This window comes from Ahaetulla prasina, chromosome 2 (assembly GCF_028640845.1).
Source record: "Ahaetulla prasina isolate Xishuangbanna chromosome 2, ASM2864084v1, whole genome shotgun sequence".
Lineage (NCBI taxonomy): Eukaryota > Metazoa > Chordata > Lepidosauria > Squamata > Colubridae > Ahaetulla > Ahaetulla prasina.
This window is the reverse complement of record NC_080540.1, coordinates 294784500-294804990: the sequence shown is the minus strand read 5'-3', so window position 1 is coordinate 294804990 and position 20491 is coordinate 294784500. Positions and strand designations below refer to the sequence as shown.

Sequence of the window (20491 nt, the reverse complement as noted above, 5' to 3'; positions counted from 1 at the left end):
GTATGAACGAACCCTTACGGTTTTGTAAGGGGGAAAAAAAATCAAATCGAAGGACGAACTTCCTTCCCGTTCATGCCTCTCTTTTTTTTTTTTTAGTCCTTTTCCGTTAATTCGCTTCGTGGTTTTCGACTTTACAAATGACACGGGTGTTTCTCTACCGAGCGCGTATCGAAACGAGGCTCTCATATCATCTAGGTGACAACGACGATCTAAGATTCCTAATCCATTCGTTTAAAAAAAAAAAAAAAGAAATTTTCAGTTTCAATTTGTGGTTACAGCACTGGGTGTGTCTCTAAAGTGGTGTATTCTCTTGCAGAACAGGAATCTGCGATACAGGATGATGGTTTGATTTTTGCAAAAAAAGAAGAAGAAGAAGAAGAAGGGAACCTCAACCAAAATGTCAAGTTACCTTCTGTTGGGATAGTTCGATCCAGTCTTAACAATAACGATAACAATAAAGATTTTGCCCCGCCCCTCCCGCCAAGAGCACAAGCCTGTGATTATACATTGCAAAGAAAGAAAACGAATCCTTGCCTATGGGATTTCTCTTTGAAAAGGTCCAACTTCTCCCTCGCCTTCCTTCGTTAGCCGTCGCAGAGCATGTGCCATTTCGCAATTTGTCTCCTGGGATATTCGCAGATCTCCTTCCAATGTTCTCCCGCCGTGCCTTCCGCTGAAGCCCCCAAGGTTAACCGGCCGATGATGTCGTTCCGGGAGCCCCTATCTGAATCCAGTACTAAGAATTCGATGCTGATCTCCTCGAGACCCTCGCAGGGAATATCGAAGACGAAGAGTTCGTTGAACACCGCGTTGGGGGTACACTTCTTGACGTGCGTCTTCTTTTTGGAGATCCGTTTCTTGGCATGGTAAAGGTTGACTTTGACATACGGGTCTGAAAGACAAGTAAGATACAATGGTTGACTTAGACCGTGTGTGTGTGTGTTTGTGTTAAACTCAAGACCTGGGGGCCATATCCAGCCCACGGGGTGCTTAGATCTGGCGCATGGGGCCGCCCTCGAAACAACAAAGGACTGACTGTGCTGCCTCTGCCAGTGAAAATGGAGCACAGGAGGGCCACATATGCCCCGACCCCCAGCTCCGTTTTCACTGGCAGAGGGCTGCAGGAAGCTGTCGCAGCTAAAAACGGAGCTTGGGAGCCTGTTTTCAGTGGTAGAGCGCTAGGGCTACCACAGGCACCCCCCCCCCAACATGAGTGACATCATGTTGGACATTCCTACCCTGGCCACACCCACATCCACTGAGGTCAAACACAACCTTGATATGGCCCTCAATGAAATTGAGTTTGACACCCCTGATTTAGACTGCCAGATATGAGGTCAATACAGGGATTGGAACACTCGTGTGTTTTCTCTTCTTTAGCCTCTTCCATACAGGACTCAAAGTTATCAACAGATAACAGTTAACAACGTAACAGAGTTGGAAGGGACCTTGGAGGCAAAGATGGGCGTCACATACTGTAACAACCGGTTCGCCCAGCACCCGAAATGTGAGCGTGCATATGCAGCGCATGCGTGCTGCATCAAACAACACAGCAATTCACGTGCGTTCCTTCCGCAATAGCGATATAGGGCGGGATTGCACATGGGTGGGCGGGGCCACCCGCAGGTCACAACTACCGGTTCGCCCGAACTGGTCCAAACCGGCAGCAGCCCACCACTGCTTGGAGGTCTTCTAGTCCAACCCTCTCCCATTTCAGACAAAGGGTTGTACAAACTCTTCTTAAAAACCTCCAGTGTTGGAGCCCATCACAACTTCTGGAGGCCAGTTTTCAACCCAAGGAAAAATAGGCATTGTTTATCTACATAGCAGCCTTTTTGAATGCTTTTACCATGGAGGAACCCTTGAAATAATGCTCGGGTCTCGGAAATCCATCCATTAAAATTATTATATCTGCAATGAAGTCATGGCACATAAAAAAATTCCTATCAGAGCAAGAACCAGTTGGATGGAAACTAAGGAGAGAATCAATCTACAATTAAGGAGTAATTTCTTGCGAGTTAGAACAATTAACCAGTGGAACAGAAGTTGCCTTCAGAAGTTGTGGGTGTTCCAGCACTGGAGGCTTTCAAGAAGAGACTGGACAACCATTTGTCTGAAATGGGATAGGGTCTCCTTCTTGAGCAGGCGGATGGACTAGAAGCAGGGATGGGCTGCTGGGGGTTCGCAGGGGGTAGGGAGAACCTCCAGCTAAGATTCTGTGCAGTTCAGAGAACCCCCAAATCCCACTCCTGGCTGGCCCCACCCTGCCCACTCCTCCCCTTCCAGGTGCCCCCACATGGCCCGTTTTGGATGCAGGTAAGTGCAGAGTGCATGCAGAGGCTTGGGGAGGGCGAAAAATGGGCCTACCAGACGTTTGGAAGGCTCAGAGGGCCTCCAGAGCCTAGGGAGGCCATTTTCGCCCTCCCGGAGGCTCAAGAAAAGCCTCCGGAGCCCGGGGAGGGCAAAAATCCTGGCTGGCCCTTTCCACTCTGCCCCACCCCTCCCAGGAGTCCCCAGGCAGCCCGTTTTGGATGCAGGTAAGTGCAAGGTGCACACAGAAATTTAGGGAGGGCTTAAAACGAGCCTACTGGAGGTTTGGGAAGGCCAAGGGCCTTTGGAGCCTGGGGAGGCCATTTTCGCCCTCCCAGAGGCTCAGAGAAAGCTTCTGGAGCCAGGGGAGGGCAAAAACGCACTCCCCCAGCTGTGGTGCAGGAGGCCAACTAGGCTACGCCCACCATGGCCACACCCACCCAGCAACTGGGCAGAGAACCCCTTGCTAAAATTGTTGAAGCCCAACCCCGCCTACAACATCTCTCAGGGGTGTTTGGCAGCCCCCATATTTCCAGGGTCTAAATGGTTATTGCTAATAACTCCGGAAATGAGAGCAAACAGACAAAGCCAACCAAGAACAAAAATGAGCCAGTTCAAAGGTGCATGGATATACAGTATCTTTATGAAGGATTAGTCAAAATTAAACTCTATGGTTTAGGTAGAACCACTTAGTTCCAGTTCAATAAAAGCTGATGAATGTTGTGTTGCTATTATTCCTCAAACATGTCTGGAGTGGATGATCTAGAACGGCTTTCATAATTCATGTCACATTTTATCTTCTCCCACCCACGCGTAAAATATTGCTGTGTTCACACTTAACCTGGTTTTAGTGTGAATTTATCACTCTGGGAATTAGAGTAGGCTTACAGTACAACTCCACCAAAGAAAAATTCATAAATCTGCCCTTTTCAAAAACAGCTCTGAAACACTTTATTCTAACAAACAAACAACAACAACAACAAAACCAAGGATAGTTCCTAGCTATAGAAAATCATTTTGCTTCCCTGTAATTCGTAAATTTCTAGGTTCAAACTCTACCCATTTTCGCCAGCTGAGAATCCATCAATGTCCTTGCATGTGGTCTTCTTTTCAAATTACCTGATAATCCTGAAACATCAGCCTTAGGTAGATGCCTCGCCTTTAGAACAACCACCGTGAGCGTATTTGTTGTAGACTGATAACAAAGCGAAATCAGCAATTCACCACGTCCAGAAGATTTCTGCAGAATTAAAAAGATACATTCGTTGAGTTGTAATACTTAGAAAGCAAATTCAAATTCAGAGATGGACAAATTTGCAATATTCTGATTTGTAAACTAACTTTGCCATTAGCAACAAAATATTTCTAGTTTGGAGAATGGATGGATGGATGAATCTCCACCTGTCTGTCTCTCTGTGTCTTTGAGCCTATCTATCTATCTATCTATCTATCTATCTATCTATCTATCTATCTATCTATCTATCTATCTATCTATCCATCCGTCTGTCTGTTTGTATATTTCTATCTCTTCCTGCTATTTTTGTTTGTTTGTTTGTATCCCCACCTGTATTATTTTTACCAACAATCCAAGGTGATAATCATAGGCCTGAACTTCTAGAAACCAAGATGTGTTAACCTACAACTGAAACCAAGCTAGTTCTAGTAAATCGGGCCCAGTTAATTTAATGTATTTCTATCTCCTTTTTTTATTATTATTACTAGACACAAAACATAAAAGCCTGAGAAACCATGACAAATCTGGAAATTATTTCAAACCATGGATTGGACCAATCATTCCTTTCTTCCTGATGCTGCTTTTTAATCACAATTTGTTGAATAAGCTACCACGATTGGGTTCACATAGTATGCAATGTCATAATTTTGCAGTTCAACATTTTGGAACAACTGTAGTTGGCTTTGGAGAACTTGCCAAGTCACGTTTAAGCTATATTTTATGTGAGAGAGATGTTTGAAACAAACCAGGCCCTCCTCAGTTGGATGACAGCTGAAGTAGCTCTCTCTCTCTCTCTCTCTCTCTCTGTGGGATCTTTCTATAATAGTTTGTATGTAGGAGACGAGCGGACTGAGCAAGAGGGCGGGGTTAAGTGCATCATCAGTTTGGAATTATTGTGCAGCCACAAGAGATCCAAATCTCACCCCTGTGAATTTCATAGACCCTTACCTAATTTTGAACAATCATTAAGCAAATGGTTATAACTCAAAAACTACCTGTTCCGACCTTTAGATTTCACTGGATGGCTATGATGCATCATTTAAGTTTGAATACTCACTCATATTTCATATATTTGGGCCAGCTTTACCTCCTTTCACTCACTTAACTATGATATAATTCTGAAACTCCCTAAATCAGACAGAAAACTGTTACCTGAAATTCATATTTCAGAACATTGACAATATCAGTCTGGGAGTGAGCCAATACAATCCTAGGCTGCATTAATAGAAGGATACTTGGAGAATCAAGATCATATGAAGTATTAATGCTGCTTTAGAAAGCCTTAGTAAGACCACACCTGGAATACTGCATCCAGTTTTGGTCACATTACAATAAAAAAAAGATATTGAGACTCTGGAAAGAGTGCAGAAAAGCGCAGTAAGAAAGATTAGGGGGCTGTAGGATAAAACAGTTACAGGAATTGGATATGTCTACTCTAGTGAAAAGAAGGACCAGGGGAGACATGATAGCAGTGTTCCAATATTTGAGGGGCTGCTACAAAGAAATGGGGGGAGGGGTCAAGCTATTCTCCAAAAAACCAGAAGGCAGGACAAGAAGCAATGGACAGAAACTAAACACAGAGGGAAGCAACCTAGAACTACGAAGAAACTTCCTGACAGAGGGAACAACTAATATGTGGAACGGCTTGCCTCCAGAAATTGTGGGTGTTCCATCTTTAAGAAGAGATTGGACAGCCATTTGTCTGAAATGCTATAGGCCAGGGTCTCCTGCTTGAGCAGGAGGTTGGACCAGTGTTGGAATTCAATTTTTTTTACTACTGGTTCTGTGGGCGTGGCTTGGTGGGCGTGGTGTGGCTTGGTGGGCGTGGCTTGGTGGGTGTGGCAGGGGAAGGATACTGCAAAATCTCCATTCCCACCCCACTCCAGGGGAAGGATGTTGCAAAATTTCCATTCCCACCCCACTCTGGGGCCAGCCGGAGGTGGTATTTGCCGGTTCTTTGAACTACTCAAAATTTTTGCTACCGGTTCTCTGAATTGCTTAAAATTTCCACTACCGGTTCTCTGAACTACTCAAAATTTCCGCTACTGGTTCTCCAGAACTTGTCAGAACCTGCTGAATAGCACCCCTGGGTTGGACTAGAAAAACACCAGGGTTTCTTCCAGCTATCTTATTCTGCTGTTCTGTTGTCTAGAGAAAATGAAATGATAACTTCAAACCCTCCAATACAGAACAAAACTTTAGAACCAATCTCTCGAAATGTTGTCACAAATAATAGGCAATGAATTAACATGTCAATGGACCCAAGAAAATATCAGCTACAAATCAGATTTTATAGAAAACAATATGGTCACCTTGTGGGAACAAAATATATAAGCCGGGAAATGTAAGCCAAACAAGTTTCATCTCTTCAGGTCAGAAATGGATTAAAAGCCATAAAACACTCTAGATGGGAATATTGTTTGCTACACATCGAAGCAATTTGATTTGATGCTTGATCTTTTGAAAGCAATTATCCCAAAGTCAATATACTGGCAGGTCCTCAAGTCGGGATATTAGTTGCCTGAGCTTTGAAACATGTATTAGATTTGGGATTTTAATAGGAAATGGGCTGCCACTTAAAGCTGAAGTTATTTCCAAACTGATTTGCAACTGATATCAAAGATATTGATCTGGTCATAAACCATGTGAAATTCAATGGGGCAAAGAAAATATTTAGAATTGGAGCCAGAACTCCTGATGATGATAATAAAACCGATGCCTGCATCTTTTAGGATGCTGCTTATTTCGATTGGCCAACTGAAGTTTAATGGACTACTGGGAATTTGTGCTAGAGAATTGGCAGATTCTATGGATTTTATCCATGGCAATAATAGGCAATATTCAAAGCCATTACAATCAAAGTTTTTGTCATTGGATTTACTGGAAGGCAGAATATTCTATATTGATTGATTGATTGATTGATGAAAATATTTGTAACTCAGGGTTGACCTGCTTGGTGCTCACTGAGCTAGGTTGTTTTCTTCCAGACATTTCATTACCATTCTAGGTAACATCATCAGTGCTAGAAGGGAGTGGTGTTTGCTCTCATTTATATATTAGTTTATATATTCCGCTATTGATGAAGACAATGTATCAATACTAATTTTTGTCTGAGAATGTTTTTGGCATGGCAAACAGGGGTGGGCTGCTGGGGGTTCGCAGGAGTTCGGAAGAACCTCTAGCTAAAATTCTGTGCAGTTTGGACAACCCCCAAATCCCACTCCTGGATGGCCCCGCCCCGCCCACTCTTCCCCTTCCAGGTGCCCCCACATGGCCTGTTTTGGATGCAGGTAAGTGCAGAGTGCATGCAGAGGCTTGGGGAGGGCGAAAAATGGGCCTACCAGAAGTTTGGAAGGCTCAGAGGGCCTCCAGAGCCTAGGGGGGCCAATTTCACCCTCCCGGAGGCTCAAGGAAAGCCTTCGGAGCCCAGGGAGGGCAAAAATCCCCCCCCTCGTGGTGCAGGAAGATGACTAGGCCATGCCCACCATGGCCACGCCCACCCAGCAACTGGGCAGAGAACCTCTTGCTAAAATTTTTGAAGCTGACCCCTGATGCCAAATAACTGAATCCATACCATTTTGGCTAGTATAAATGATGATTTGCTTACGGGACCGCCTACTGTTACCTCATGCCTCCCACCAACCCGTACGCTCACACAGAGAGGGACTTCTCAGGGTGCCGTCCGCCAAACAATGTCAGCTGGTGGCCCCCAGGGGAAGATCCTTCTCTGTGGGAGCTCCTACCCTCTGGAACGAACTTCCCCCTGGTTTGCGCCAAATATCTGACCTTCGGACCTTCCGCCGCGAACTGAAAACACATTTATTTATTCGCGCGGGGCTGGCTTAAATTTTGTTGGTTTTTAAATTTATATTATGAATTTTAATGCGTTTTTAGAATTTTAAACAGTTTTTAAAGTTTTAGGCCAATTGTTTAATAAGTTTTTTAACTTTGTTTTAATTGTATATTGTATTGTTTGTTTTATTTTGGCTGTACACCGCCCTGAGTCCTTCGGGAGAAGGGCGGTATAGAAATCTAATAAATAATAATAATAATAATAAAATAAACTTCAGCAACTCCAGCAGCAGTATATTTTGAAATATTTCTGCCCAGACATGTAGTAGTTTTCTCAACATTGGCTGAGAATTCTCAAGAATACGACATTGGGTAGTTAATGATTTGGCGAAACCCATTAATCATTAATCAACACAGTTAAAATAATATTCTACGTTCTCCTATGCATGTTCAAGCAGGAATATCCATTAATCATCAGGCACAAGCCGAATCAACTGATAATCACCCAGCGTTCATTAATCATTAGAGATACTCCTTTCGCTTTGATCAGCCTCATCTTAAATACCGTGCTTCTCCAAGGGTGAAATTCATACCTTAAAGTTAGGATGGAACGATTAAAGGATGAAAATATGGCGCATAAACAAGGCTGCTACAACAGATGTGTATTGATCTGCCTAGGTGACTGACTACAATTGCAATTTGCACGCCTATTTTTCTTACTTTGCCAGGTACCGATTTAGGAAGAAGGAAAATAAGTCAAGATAAAATCCTAAAAAATGCACCACAGGAAGTTGAAGATGTACCGGATGTGACATTTCATGCATCTTTATCGCTACAGCAACACCTCGTTACATCTCACTGCAACTTTGGAACATGCATGCAATGTCAGGATACCCCTCAAAAAAAAAGGGGGGGGGGTTATGTGGCGATGCTACGATGATGCTATTGTCATTCTGACACTCCTTTGGCCACACCCAGAGATAATATCAGGCAGAAGTGCCCATTACAAATTTAGCATATGATAAAGTCATGTTCTAATAGATGAGGTGTCCGGGTGCCCAGCAAATTTGATCCTTTTCTGGATATCAAGACCCTACCCAGAATACTTTGCTCTTTTCTCCTTCTAAAGCCACTCCATCAGCCAACCCACCTTCAGCAATCCTTTTAATATTGGGCTATTCTTTAGAAGGTAGAATTGAGTTTTCCTAAAACTCCATCAGTAAATGGATGATGCCATTTGGCTCATAGATAGAAGGTAGATAGATGATAGATAGATAGATACTGATAGATAGATAGGTGATAGATAGATAGAAGATAGATAGATAGATAGATAGATAGATAGATAGATAGATAGATAGATAGATAGATAGATAGATACTGGTAGACAGATACCAACAGATAGACAGATGGACAGACAGACAGACAGACACCGATAGATAGATACCAATAGATAGATAGATGATAGATAGAAGATAGATAGATAGATATTATTATTATTTTATTATTATTTATTAGATTTCTATACCGCCCTTCTTCCGAAGGGCTGAGGGCGGTTTACAGCCAAAAATAAAACAGTAACAATATACAATTAAGAACAAATTAAAAAACTTATTATACAATTGGCCAGAATTATAAAACATTTAAAAACTAAAAACCCATTAAAATTCATCTAAAATTTAAAAAATTTAAAAATTTAACAAAAAACTTAGGCCAGATAGATAGATAGATAGATAGATAGATAGATAGATAGATAGATAGATAGATAGATAGATAGATAGATAGATAGATAGACAGACAGACAGACAGACAGACAGACAGACAGACAGACAGATAGATAGATACCAGTAGACAGATACCGACAGATAGATAGACAGACAGACAGATACTGGCAGGTAGATACAGACAGACAGACAGATGATAGATAGATAGATGATAGATAGATAGATGATAGATAGATAGATGATAGATAGATAGATGAGAGAGAGAGAGAGAGAGAGAGAGAGAGAGAGAGAGATGAGATGGATGGATGGATGGATGGATGGACGGACGGACGGACGGACAGACAGACAGACAGACAGACAGACAGACGTGTGTGTGTGTGTGTGTGTGTGTGTGTGTGTGTGTGTATGTGTGTTAGAGAGAGGGAGGGATGGAAGGAGAGAAGGAGACAGGGAGAAAAGAAGGTGGTGGCATAGGGTTTCTTGCTTGAGGAGGGTGTTGGATGAGAACATTCAAAATCCCTTCTAACTCTTTTATTCTGTTATTCTGAAATGGTTTCTCAAAAGCATTAAAGTGGTTTATCATTGCCTTCTTCAAAATATATAATCAACCCTTCACTCAAGCATGTAACGTTGGTATTTAATCGAGGTCTCTTATCAAGCTCAACTCTGTTTACCTTCTGGACTCAAACAAAGTAAGCCATGTTCTGTCAACCCATTGAGATTAGTTAAAATCTATTTTAAAAACCAATAATACTCTTAGTTTTTTTATTGCAGAATGACCTGTCTTCAGCCCCAGTAGGTAGACCAGAAGAGGAAATCAAGTGCCCAGGAAGACTAAAACAATTTAGTGCAACCTTATAAACACTCAAAAGAGCCATTTGGACCCGTTTCCCACAGAAAATAAAACACCGGGAGCCACAAAAACCTTCCCATGCCTGACTATTTCTTGAGCAGCCACAAAACTAGCATATGTAGTTGAATTAAACATTCTGTTTTCTTCTGAAACTTTGGCTTTATCCATGGTTGGCCTGTCGGGAGTTGAAAAGCTCAATAAATCGAGTGCTGGCAGATGTCACCCATTGGCGGTTGTGACGCATATTTTGAGTGACAGGGAGCTGCAGCAGAGGGATGAAAGAGCCACATGCGGCTCCAGAGCTGCAGGTTGCTAACCCCTGATTTAGTGAGATAGGCTACAAAAACGGAGTCTGGAGTATGGGATCTCCTGCTCAAGTAGAGGGTTGGACTAGACCTCCAAGGTTCCTTCCAACTCTGCCATTCTGTATTCTGCATGTGCTATATCCTCTCCCCCTTCTGATACTTCCGTTAATTAGTGAAGCATCTGTCTGATTCCCTTGGAAATATTATCTCATTACTCCGGACTGTTTTTCTGTCTAGGTATCGGTTCCTGAATATTTATTTCAAGATCATCTCCCTTACTTTTTATATTTGCTAAGCAAACTCACACACTAAATCCTAGATCCAGGGGTGGGCTGCTGTTCTGTCCTCCCTCGCCTCCGTCCGAGTGATGGCTTAATTAGCTGGCACTATCAGCTCTGGCAGCAGAATAGCCAGCGTCTGCCAAGAGCCTCCGTTATCTTCCATGACTCCGGTGAGTCACCCAGGAACAAACTTCAGCTTTTAGTCAGTGGATTTGTCCTTTACAAAGAGACACAGCAGCTCTCGCTGCCTTTTATATCCTGTGGGGTGTGGCTCCATGACTCAGCACTTCCTAGGCCTGCCCCACCCCTGCTTCTGTTGTTCCCTTCTCTCCTGCCTATGAAACCTAGGGTCCAACCAAGCCTGCTTGCCGTCAGCTGGGTCTGAAGGTGTGGCCTGGTGGGGGGAAGAGTCAGGGGACGGAGGCCTCGTTATCTCCTCCACCTGACCTGCTTCTGGCTCCTGTGGTAAGTCCTGACATCCCTTTCCCCTCACTTTCCAAGTCACTTTCTGGCAGCAGGGCCGGCTCCGAGTCACTTTCTGGCAGGAAGGCCGGCTCGGGGGGCGCAGACACAACAGCTGCTGGGGGTTCTCAGGGATTCATGAGAACCTCTAGCTAAGATTCCCATTCCTGGCTGGCCACTCCCACCCCGCCCCATCCCTCCCGGGAGTCCCCATGCAGCCTGTTTTGGATGCAGGTAAGTGCAGGGCATTCACAGAGACTCAGGGAGGGCGAAAAATGGGCCTACTGGATGTTTGGGAAGACCAGAAACGGGCCATTTCCAGCCTCCAAAGGACCTCCAGAGCGTGGGGAGGGCAAAAATGCCCCTCCCCAACCGTGGTCCGGGAGGCCAACTATCCATGCCCATCATGGCCACGCCCACTCAGCAACCGGGCAGAGAACCCCTTGCTAAAATTTTTGAAGCCCACGCCTGCCTAGATCTATAATGAGAACATCTGTAAGACTTTTAGAAGATTTAGTGGGTGAGTTTGTTTAGCAAATATTCCTTTGATACTCAGAAAGGGAAAAGAGGGTAAGTATGCTGAGTTTTGATTCCTCATTCTGTCCTGAATGTGTTTAAGATTCGTGTGGCATTTGTATGGGTGGTGATACTCATTACTGCAACTCACAGAGTAGTCTGTAATTTCTAATGTGTAGTTGACAACGTGTAGTCCTCCATGGAACTGCGTCTACATGGAGGGAAGTGTGCAGTGGGGTAGCCCAAGGCTCTGTCTTAGGCCCAGTACTCTTCAATCTCTTCATCAATGATTTGGACAAGGGGATAGATGGGGAACTTATCAAATTTGCAGATGGCACCAAACTGTCAGAAATAGCCAACACTGCGGAAGAGAGGCGTAAGATACAGAAGAATCTTAATAGAATTGAATATTGGGTCTTATCTAACAAAATGAAATTCAACGGTGAAAAAAGTAAGGCAAGAAAAAAAAAAGCACAGGTATAGGATAGGTGGCACCTGGCTCAATAGTAGTAACTGTGAGAGGGATCTTGGAGTCCTAGTGGACAATCATTTAAATATGAGCCAGCAGTGTACAGCAGCTGCCAAAAAGGCCAACATCATTCTAGGCTGCATTAATAGAGGGATAAAATCAAGGTCACGTGAAGTGTTAATATCACTTTATAATGCCTTGGTAAGACCGTAGTTGGACTGCTGCATCCAGTTTTGGTCACCAAAGTACAAAAAAGATGTTGAGACTCTAGAAAGAGTGCAGAGAAAAGCAATGAAGATGATTAAAGGACCGGAGACTACAACATATGAAGAATAGTTGCAGGAACTGGGTATGTCTAGTTTAATGAAAAGAAGGACTAGGGGAGACATGATAGCGGTGTTCCAATATCTCAGGGGCTGCCACAAAGAAGAGGGAGTCGGGCTGTTATCCAAAGCATCTGAGGGTAGAACAAGAAGCAATGGGTGGAAACTGATCAAGGAAAGAAGCAACTTAGAACTAAGGAGAAATTTTCTGACAGTTAGAACAATTAATCAGTGGAACTTCTTGCCTGCAGAAGTTGCTCCAACACTGGAAATTTTTAAGAAAATATTGGATAACCATTTGCCTGAAATGGAGTAGGATTTCCTGCCTGAGCAGGGGTTTGGAATAGAAGACCTCCAAGGTCCATTCCAACTCACTTATTCTGTTATAATGTTTTAGTGTTTGATAAGAGATGCATCTAGCCCATTCTCTGGACCCTGTCTATAATTAGGGTTTTTTTCCGCCTTCCAATATTTTTAATCACAAATAAAATATTAACATTACTGTCTCAGCGGAAGGAAGAACAGGAATTGTTCCTTTGGCAGTTGATCGGATTACCTCTTGATAGAGTTTAATCAACAGTTCACAGCTGTCCTGCGGATTGTTGTCTAATTTCTTGTTCCTGTCAAGGCTCGTAAACTATTGACTTATATCTTTGTGCTTTGATTGCTACACTACGCTTGAGAAGGAACCAAGGTTTCTCCTGGTTCGCTGCCTGTGAAATGAGTTTGTCTTACAAAGGAGGCTCGTAAAACTCAGCCGGTAGATTATTTCCTTTATCCTGTCACCAACGTGAATTATGTCCGAATTATTGCTGATCCTGCCAAATCGGTGAGCCCATTCTTAGCGCTATTAAACAGTTCAGCATTATGGCCCCCATACTCTAATCAATCAGAGCATAAGAGAGCTGCTCTATTGTGATGAGTTGAGTTCAATGCCTTGATGCTGATAACACAAAATATGTCCTGTGGGTTTTTTGTGCTGATGCAAGTCCCTATACTGAATTTGGCTCGTTGCAGGATCTATTCCTGTTAGTCAGCACAGAGGGTCATCAAACCAAGTTTTAACTACAGGGAGGATGAATCATTAACTACAGGTTGGATCTCTGCAATCCCTTGGAGAGTTGCTGCCAGCGTCATCAACCGGTGGTCTGGCTCATTTAAAACACCTTGTAATATTCCGAGACATGGCTTATCCCACTATGTTGTACACAACTCTGAAAGTAGGGTTGTTATCTTAAACGCCCAAACATGTGCGCTCAGTGCTAAGGAGGAATTGGGAAAGTGAGAATTAGATTCAGTCAAGAGTTATTGTATTATAAATCATTTCCTTTCTTTCCTGAGTGGTGGCCTAGAGGTAGAGCCCTCGTCTCACAATCAGGAGGCTGTGAGGTGTTTTTTTGGTTTTTTTGTTTACATTTATACCCCGCCCTTCTCCGAAGACTCAGGGCGGCTTACAATGTATAAGGCAATAGTCTCATTCTATTTGTATATTTTTTTTTTACAAAGTCAACTTATTGCCCCCCCAATAATCTGGGTCCTCATTTTACCTACCTTATAAAGGGTGGAAGGCTGAGTCAACCTTGGGCCGGGCTCGAACCTGCAGTAATTGCAGGCTTTGTGTTCTAATAACAGGCTTCTCTATTGCCTGAGCTATCCCGGCCCCTAGGAGTTTGATCCTAGGTAGCAGCAGATATTTCTCTCTCTGGGCACAATGAGAATGTATCTGCTGTGAACTCCGCATTGGTGACAGGAAGGGCATCCGGCCAGTAAACACCCAGGTCCATTCAGTTGCCGCGACTCCACCCCGATGTAAGGGATTACAGGGTCATTAAAAGACACAAAAAAATCCTTTCTTGTCTGGCCTGATATAAGTGAAAAGAGAATATTGGTTTACCCCAAAAGTACTGTTCCAAAATTGGACTTTCTTTTTTCTTTTTTTTCCTTGAAAACATTTCTCATCTGCAGAACTGGACATTTTATAATAATAATAATAACAACAACAACAACAACAACAACAACAACAACAACAACAGAGTTGGAAGGGACCTTGGAGGCCTTCTAGTCCAACCCCCTGCCCAAGCAGGAAACCCTACACCATCTCAGACAGATGGTTATCCAACATTTTCTTAAAAATTTCCAGTGTTGGAGCATTCACAACTTCTGCAGGCAAGTTGTTCCACTTATTAATTGTTCTAACTGTCAGGAAATTTCTCCTTAGTTCTAAGTTGCTTCTTTCCTTGATCAGTTTCTACCCATTGCTTCTTGTTCTACCCTCAGGTGCTTTGGAGAACAGCCCGACTCCCTCTTCTTTGTGGCAGCCTCTGAGATATTGGAAGACTGATATCATGTCTCCCCTAGTCCTTTTCATTAAACTAGACATACCCAGTTCCTGCAACCGTTCTTCATATGTTTTAGCCTCCAGTCCCCTAATCATCTTTGTTGCTCTTCTCTGCACTCTTTCTAGAGTCTCAGCATCTTTTTTACATCGCAGCGACCAAAACTGAATGCAATATTCCAAGTGTGGCCTTACCAAGGCATTATAAAGTGGCACTAACACTTCACGTGATCTTGATTCTATCCCGCTGTTTATGCAGCCCAGAACTGTGTTGGCTTTTTTAGCAGCTGCTTCACACTGCTGGCTCATATCTAAATGGTTGTCCACTAGGACTCCAAGATCCCTCTCACAGGTACTACTAGTGAGGTACTACTATTTTCCTTGAAACGTTTTCAAGGAAAAAAAAATGAGAAAGTCCAGTTGTCTTTTGATAAAGCACGTTTAGGGCTATCCTAACCTGGTTGACTGAGAATCTCCACAGACTGAATATTACAAATGCTTTTATCCTGTTTAGGATGTCTAGTTCATTTATTTTTTCAAAATGTCAATATGACACTACTATTCGTACCACTCACCTCTTCAAAATACTTCTTAAGTAGGGGCGGGGTGTGTGGGGGGGAAGAAAGAATAAGTAAGTTAAATTACCCTAACATTTTTCTTGATGATTTCCTTGTTCATCAGCATCCTTCCTTCAGACAACTCGATTCCTGATAAGGGAAACAGGACTTCTCCAATGACATCATCGCGGGAGAACCGGTCAAAACTCAGAATCATAAAATGGAGACTCAGATCTTGAATTTGAGTATAAGGGATTCCATAAAAGGTGAAAGTTTCGTCAAAAGCTGGATCTAAGGTTTTCCTCAGCACTCGAGTTTTCACCTTGTGTTTCTTCTCCGGCAATATTGTCATTTTGATGTACGGATCAGAAGTCATGGATTGTTCATCCATGGCTGGTAAGCCCCTTGCTTCTTTGATGTTCACCATGAAAGCCTTCTTTTCGAAGTTGTACTCTAGGGAGAAGAAGAGAGTCCCTAATTTATCTTGCTTTTCTTCAGAAGATATTGAGGTGGTAGACTTCAAGCTGTCAGGAGATACCGAATCTTTTTCCCTCTCAGGAAAGAATTTTGGAGTAAAGCCGTCAACATCTGAAGAAGTTGGTACTTTAGGGATCGTTTTGGGGAAGTTGCCATTCAGATCTTGTTTCTCCAGGTCAAGATGTAGAGATGTCTTTGTCATGATAGGCTTGTTTTTGGCTTCCCCTTTGTCCTCTGCGCCAAACTTTTTCTTGCTGTTGAGGTTCTCCGGATAAATATCAACCCCCTTCAGCACATGGACAAATTTATAAGGAGGAGTCTTGTTGGCTTTTGAAGATTTGCGTTGACAGCAGATCCAAGCAAAGAGCGAGACGGTGAAGACCAGCCCAAAGGCGCTGAAGATCCCAACCACGGTTGGGATTTCATCTGCAAATCAAAGCAAGTGTTAACAAACATATGAACAGTGGGCTTCAGGGCTCACAAGTGACAGTTAACTTAGCAAGGATCCGGCAAAATGATAGAGGGAAGCAATTCAACTGTACAATATACTAAGAGAAACATATTCATTTTGTGCCCCCTGCAGGTATCTATGGAAAAAAAAAATCCCGTCTGGAGATTTTTCTCCAGGCGCATGCATGATGGAGAGAAATAGAGTTTAGCAATCATGGTTGTAATAAACAGCCTGGAGCAATTAAATTTTGTGGGTTTCCTAGATGAAGTTACGGATTCACTAAGTATACATAGACGTTTGGTTCCCTCTGACATCCTTCACATTTGCCTTGTCATCCGGCCGATAAAAAAGAAAGAAAGAAAGATTTTAAATATATTATTCCTATAATGTTCACTTTCACACCCGACTTTGTTTTGTCCCTTACGTTCAATGAGTTTCATCTTTATACAAACCTTTTATAGATGAGATTATAAAACAGCACGAAAATGTTAACTTTTATGAGCTTTTCCGCCAGTCTGGCATACTGATATGAAGCTAAGTGTTGATATAGACAATATACAATTATTTTCCCTCCCCTGCCCCATTATTTCATTATCTCTTATGCGCATGGTTTATATTTTCTTTTCTAATTGCAGGAGAAACTGATGAGGGTTTTCAGTAGTCTCTGGCAACGTAGATGCCTAAAGAACAAGGATTTAGTGTCTACTTCTACAAGCACAGCAACTATGTTTTTTTTTTTCTCCTTCTCCATCACTCAGAGAAAACAGCCCACATTCTAGAACAGCAATAGGGAAAACAGCATGGAAGCTGCAATGACATCTGGAGTACGGATAAAAGTGGGACGCCGAGGAGATCATTAGCATTTCATGAGTAAGCAGCACAGGGCCAAATGAACGCCACTAATTGGAAATCCAATTCTGCCCATAAGTAACATTTCCGAGCAAGTTTAAGTGCCAGGCGCTGGCAACAGCAATCAGAATGAAAGTCTACCTTCTCCTAGCAAAATGGGAACGCATGAAATATTGATGCAGAAAAGAAGTGCGTCTTTCATGCGCGGGGACAGATATGCAAGAAAATGTGTGCTGTGTTCTTTCTGGCAGGGGGAGTTTCTGGAAAGGAGAAGTAGATGCTGTCCTTGACGATTCTTATTGGAGAGAAGGACTCTGCTTTTGAGTGGGGGGAAGGGTAATGGTAACTCACCCCCTCCGTTAAAATTATGGGATAATGAATGGACCTACTTAGCAAGCATTGAAAAGGTTGAGCATGGACCATTGTCCTTTTTTGGAAGCATCACCTTCCAAAAGGAGAGGACTTGTCCATTTTTTATTAGGGTTGATCAACGAGAAGACAACTTGTGGTTGTACATTCATCTGCAGGAAATGTTGCTTTGGGATAAGACGTTGGTCACTGGGTCAGTTCCATTGTATCCTCTTTCTATGTCACTAACTCCCTCCACACGCCCCCTTTTTAATGTCTCTTCCAGTTGAGGGACAACTTATCAGCAGTGAGGGAATGACATTTCCATAAGATTCTTACAAGAAAGTTCAGGTGAGTATTACCTCCCTTGAACAGGTTTTAATTGTCAACCAATGTGTTTGCACGTACTGTTTAGAAGCCCACACCCAGTGGATTGTTCCTGGGAGAAAGTTACAGGTATTAATTATCTTTCCAAAGTCAATTACGAGGTGAGCAAGCTGTCGCAAATGAAATTAGAAGCACCTACGAGGGGGATGGACCAAGAAGAAATCCCAACTCATTGTGCTCTCTCATAGCCACCAGTGGGAACGCCATCTGCTGTGACGCTGTTTTCCTAGGATCTCCTAGGTATTCTAACATCTGCGCGAGAACGAGATGCTGACTTGAGACTCTACGAGCTATCACGAAAAAGAACAAGGCAGATTTCAAGAGTGTCGAAGTGAAAAGACCCCCCCAACCCCCCTTCCACATCCTCTGCATGCAAACTGAAGTCAACATTGAACTGATTTATTTTAATGGAAAGCCAAAAGAACAACTTTTGACCCAGGGATGGAAGTAATAACATATGTTGCTTAGGGATGATCCCAGAAGAGGCCATCGGGAGTTTAAAAACGAGGGCATCTGGAGTTTATGACACAATACTTTGTCAGTAAAAGTGGTACCCCAAGAGCATCGCATGGCAAAGACAATCAATGAGACAATGTTCACTCATTTATCTACTCCCACACTTAAATACCTGAAAAAAGAAACCTATGCAGATGTGCATTTTTCTCTTAGTCAATTAAAAAAAAAAAGCTTATTTATTCAGCATTCCAGCAGAGAAACACCAGTGATTTTGTTCTAATTTTCAGGTTTTTCAGAGCCAAAGTAGCCACTTCAAGTTTCTCTCTGAAATCTTGCACTGAGTTAAAAGCATGAGGTAACACTTTACGGGCATTATCCAAAAAAACCAAAAAACAAAACACAACACTTATGATGAGAGGCAAACCAACATCTACTTAGAGGAGAGGTAGAAAGGCACAGCGATATGAATGTTTGAGATGGATGACTAATCTTTTTTTAAGGGTCTGGTAGCTACCCTTGTACTAACAGAAGCGATTATGCCCATTTTTTTTCTGAGAGCATGTAGAAGAGAGGTTTGAAAATGACTCATCCTCTTCTCCATCACGGCTTCCTTCAAACAAAGATCGAGGCAGATCCCATCCTTTCTCTCTCTCTCTCCTCAAACCCCCCCCCCACACCTAACCCCACTCCCCCCCCCCCCGGTTCCTTATATTCTGTTCGCAACATCGGGAGAAGGAAGACAGAAGGATGAAGAAGGAATAATCTGAACGTCTAAAAGCAGCAGAAGAGAAGAAGAAGAAGGCGCAAACTTTTGCCCAATCCACCCATCCTCCCATAGATGCTTGGAAAATGAGGTGAAGACCAGCCGTCTTCCAAGATCAAAGTGGAAACGCGCCTGACGCTTCCAAGGGTTCAAAGTCCCTAAGGAGTCCAAAATGGCAGAGTCATCTACTTTGCTTAAGAAGGACCTGTGCGGGGGGCGGGGGGGGAGGGGGGATGGAATGAAACCCACCTGGTTTCGCTTTTTTTTTTTTTTATAATTTCCTCTCTTTTTAAAAAAAATTTAGAAAAAATAATCTTTCTTACCAAATTCTTCCCTGCTGGCTGTAATCGGAGCCATGTTGTTTGCTGCGTGCGCTGTCCAAGGTGCTGAAGGTTTCTTCTCTCTCTCTCTCTCTCTCTCTCTCTCTCTCTCTCTCTCTCTCTCTCTCTCTCTCCCCCTTCTGCCTCTTTTCTCCCTCCGGCGGATCCCGGCGAAAAAAAGGAAAGACGCGCGCAAGACCCACCAACCAAAAGAAGGGGAGAGGCTTGTTTCCCGACGCGATGCCGACACCAGCCCGAAAGACCCAGGAAGGTTTGGGAAAGAGGAAGAGGAGGAGGAGGAGGAGGAGGTAGAGAGAGGAATCGCGGGTGGGAGGAGGGAAGAGAGAGACACGGAAGGGAGGGCAGGCCTGGTTCGGGTCCTCCCCTCCGTCACAGCGATTCGTGAGCCCTTGTCCGCTGGTTCGGGTCTTCTGACTCACCCGAGCTCGGAGCCCGAAGACGTGGTTGAAACCCAAATTGACGCAATTCTGACGCTACCGGAGTGAAATCAATACCTCCTCCCCCCCCCTCCGCCCCTTCCTCTCGCCCCCCCCCCACTCCACTCCTCCACTCCTGAGACACACCAGCCCACATTCATCAATTATTTTAACGGCTCTGCTGCAGGAGATTAGCTCACATTCTCAGCCGGGCGTAGATAGCAATGCTAATTTCTAGGGCCAACCCTGCCTCGCAGTTTTTTGGGGTTGTTTTGTTGTTGTTGTTGTTGTTTTTTTGCTGCCACCAGTCTAGCAGTCTTAAACCTGGAAGACGGGGATGAGGAGAGAGGGAGAAAGAGTGGGGTGGGAGGGAGGGAGGAGAGAAAGAGAGATGAGAGAGAGGGAAGGAGGAAGGGAGGGAGAGGGAGGGAGGGAGGGAGAAAGAGAGAGATGTGGCAGAGAGAGGGAGAGGGGGAGAGGGAAAGAGAGAGAAAGAGGGGGAGGGTGGAGAGAAAGAGAGATGAGAGAGGGAAGGAGGAAGGGAGGGAGAGAGAGGGAGGGAGAAAGAGAGAGATGTAACAGAGAGAGGGAGGGAGAGGAAGAGAGAGGAGAAAGAGGGGAGGAGGGTGGAGAAAGATGAGAGAGAGGAAGGAGGAAGGAGGAGAGAGAGGGAGGAGAAAGAGGTGTGACAGAGAGAGGGAGAGGGAAGAGAGATGGAGAAAGAGAGGGAGGAGGAGGAGAAAGAGAGAGATGACAGAGAGGGAGGGAGAGGAAGAGAGAGGAGGAGGAGAGAGAGAGGGAAGGAGGAAGGAGAGAGAGATGACAGAGAGGGAGAGGGAAGAGAG

General features: G+C 43.7%; 1 protein-coding gene across 1 annotated transcript; it reads right to left on the bottom strand.

Moving 5' to 3' along the window:
* Nucleotides 1–584: 584 nt before the first annotated feature.
* Nucleotides 585–19276, bottom strand: SYT4 (synaptotagmin 4). Its single transcript, XM_058171497.1, has 4 exons — nucleotides 19213–19276; nucleotides 15247–16061; nucleotides 3430–3550; nucleotides 585–892 (listed from the first exon to the last, which is right to left on the bottom strand). The coding sequence occupies exons 1-4, from the start codon at nucleotides 19244–19246 to the stop codon at nucleotides 585–587; spliced, it is 1278 nt and encodes a 425-aa protein (XP_058027480.1). The 5' UTR covers nucleotides 19247–19276.
* Between the last annotated feature and the right edge of the window lie 1215 nt (nucleotides 19277–20491).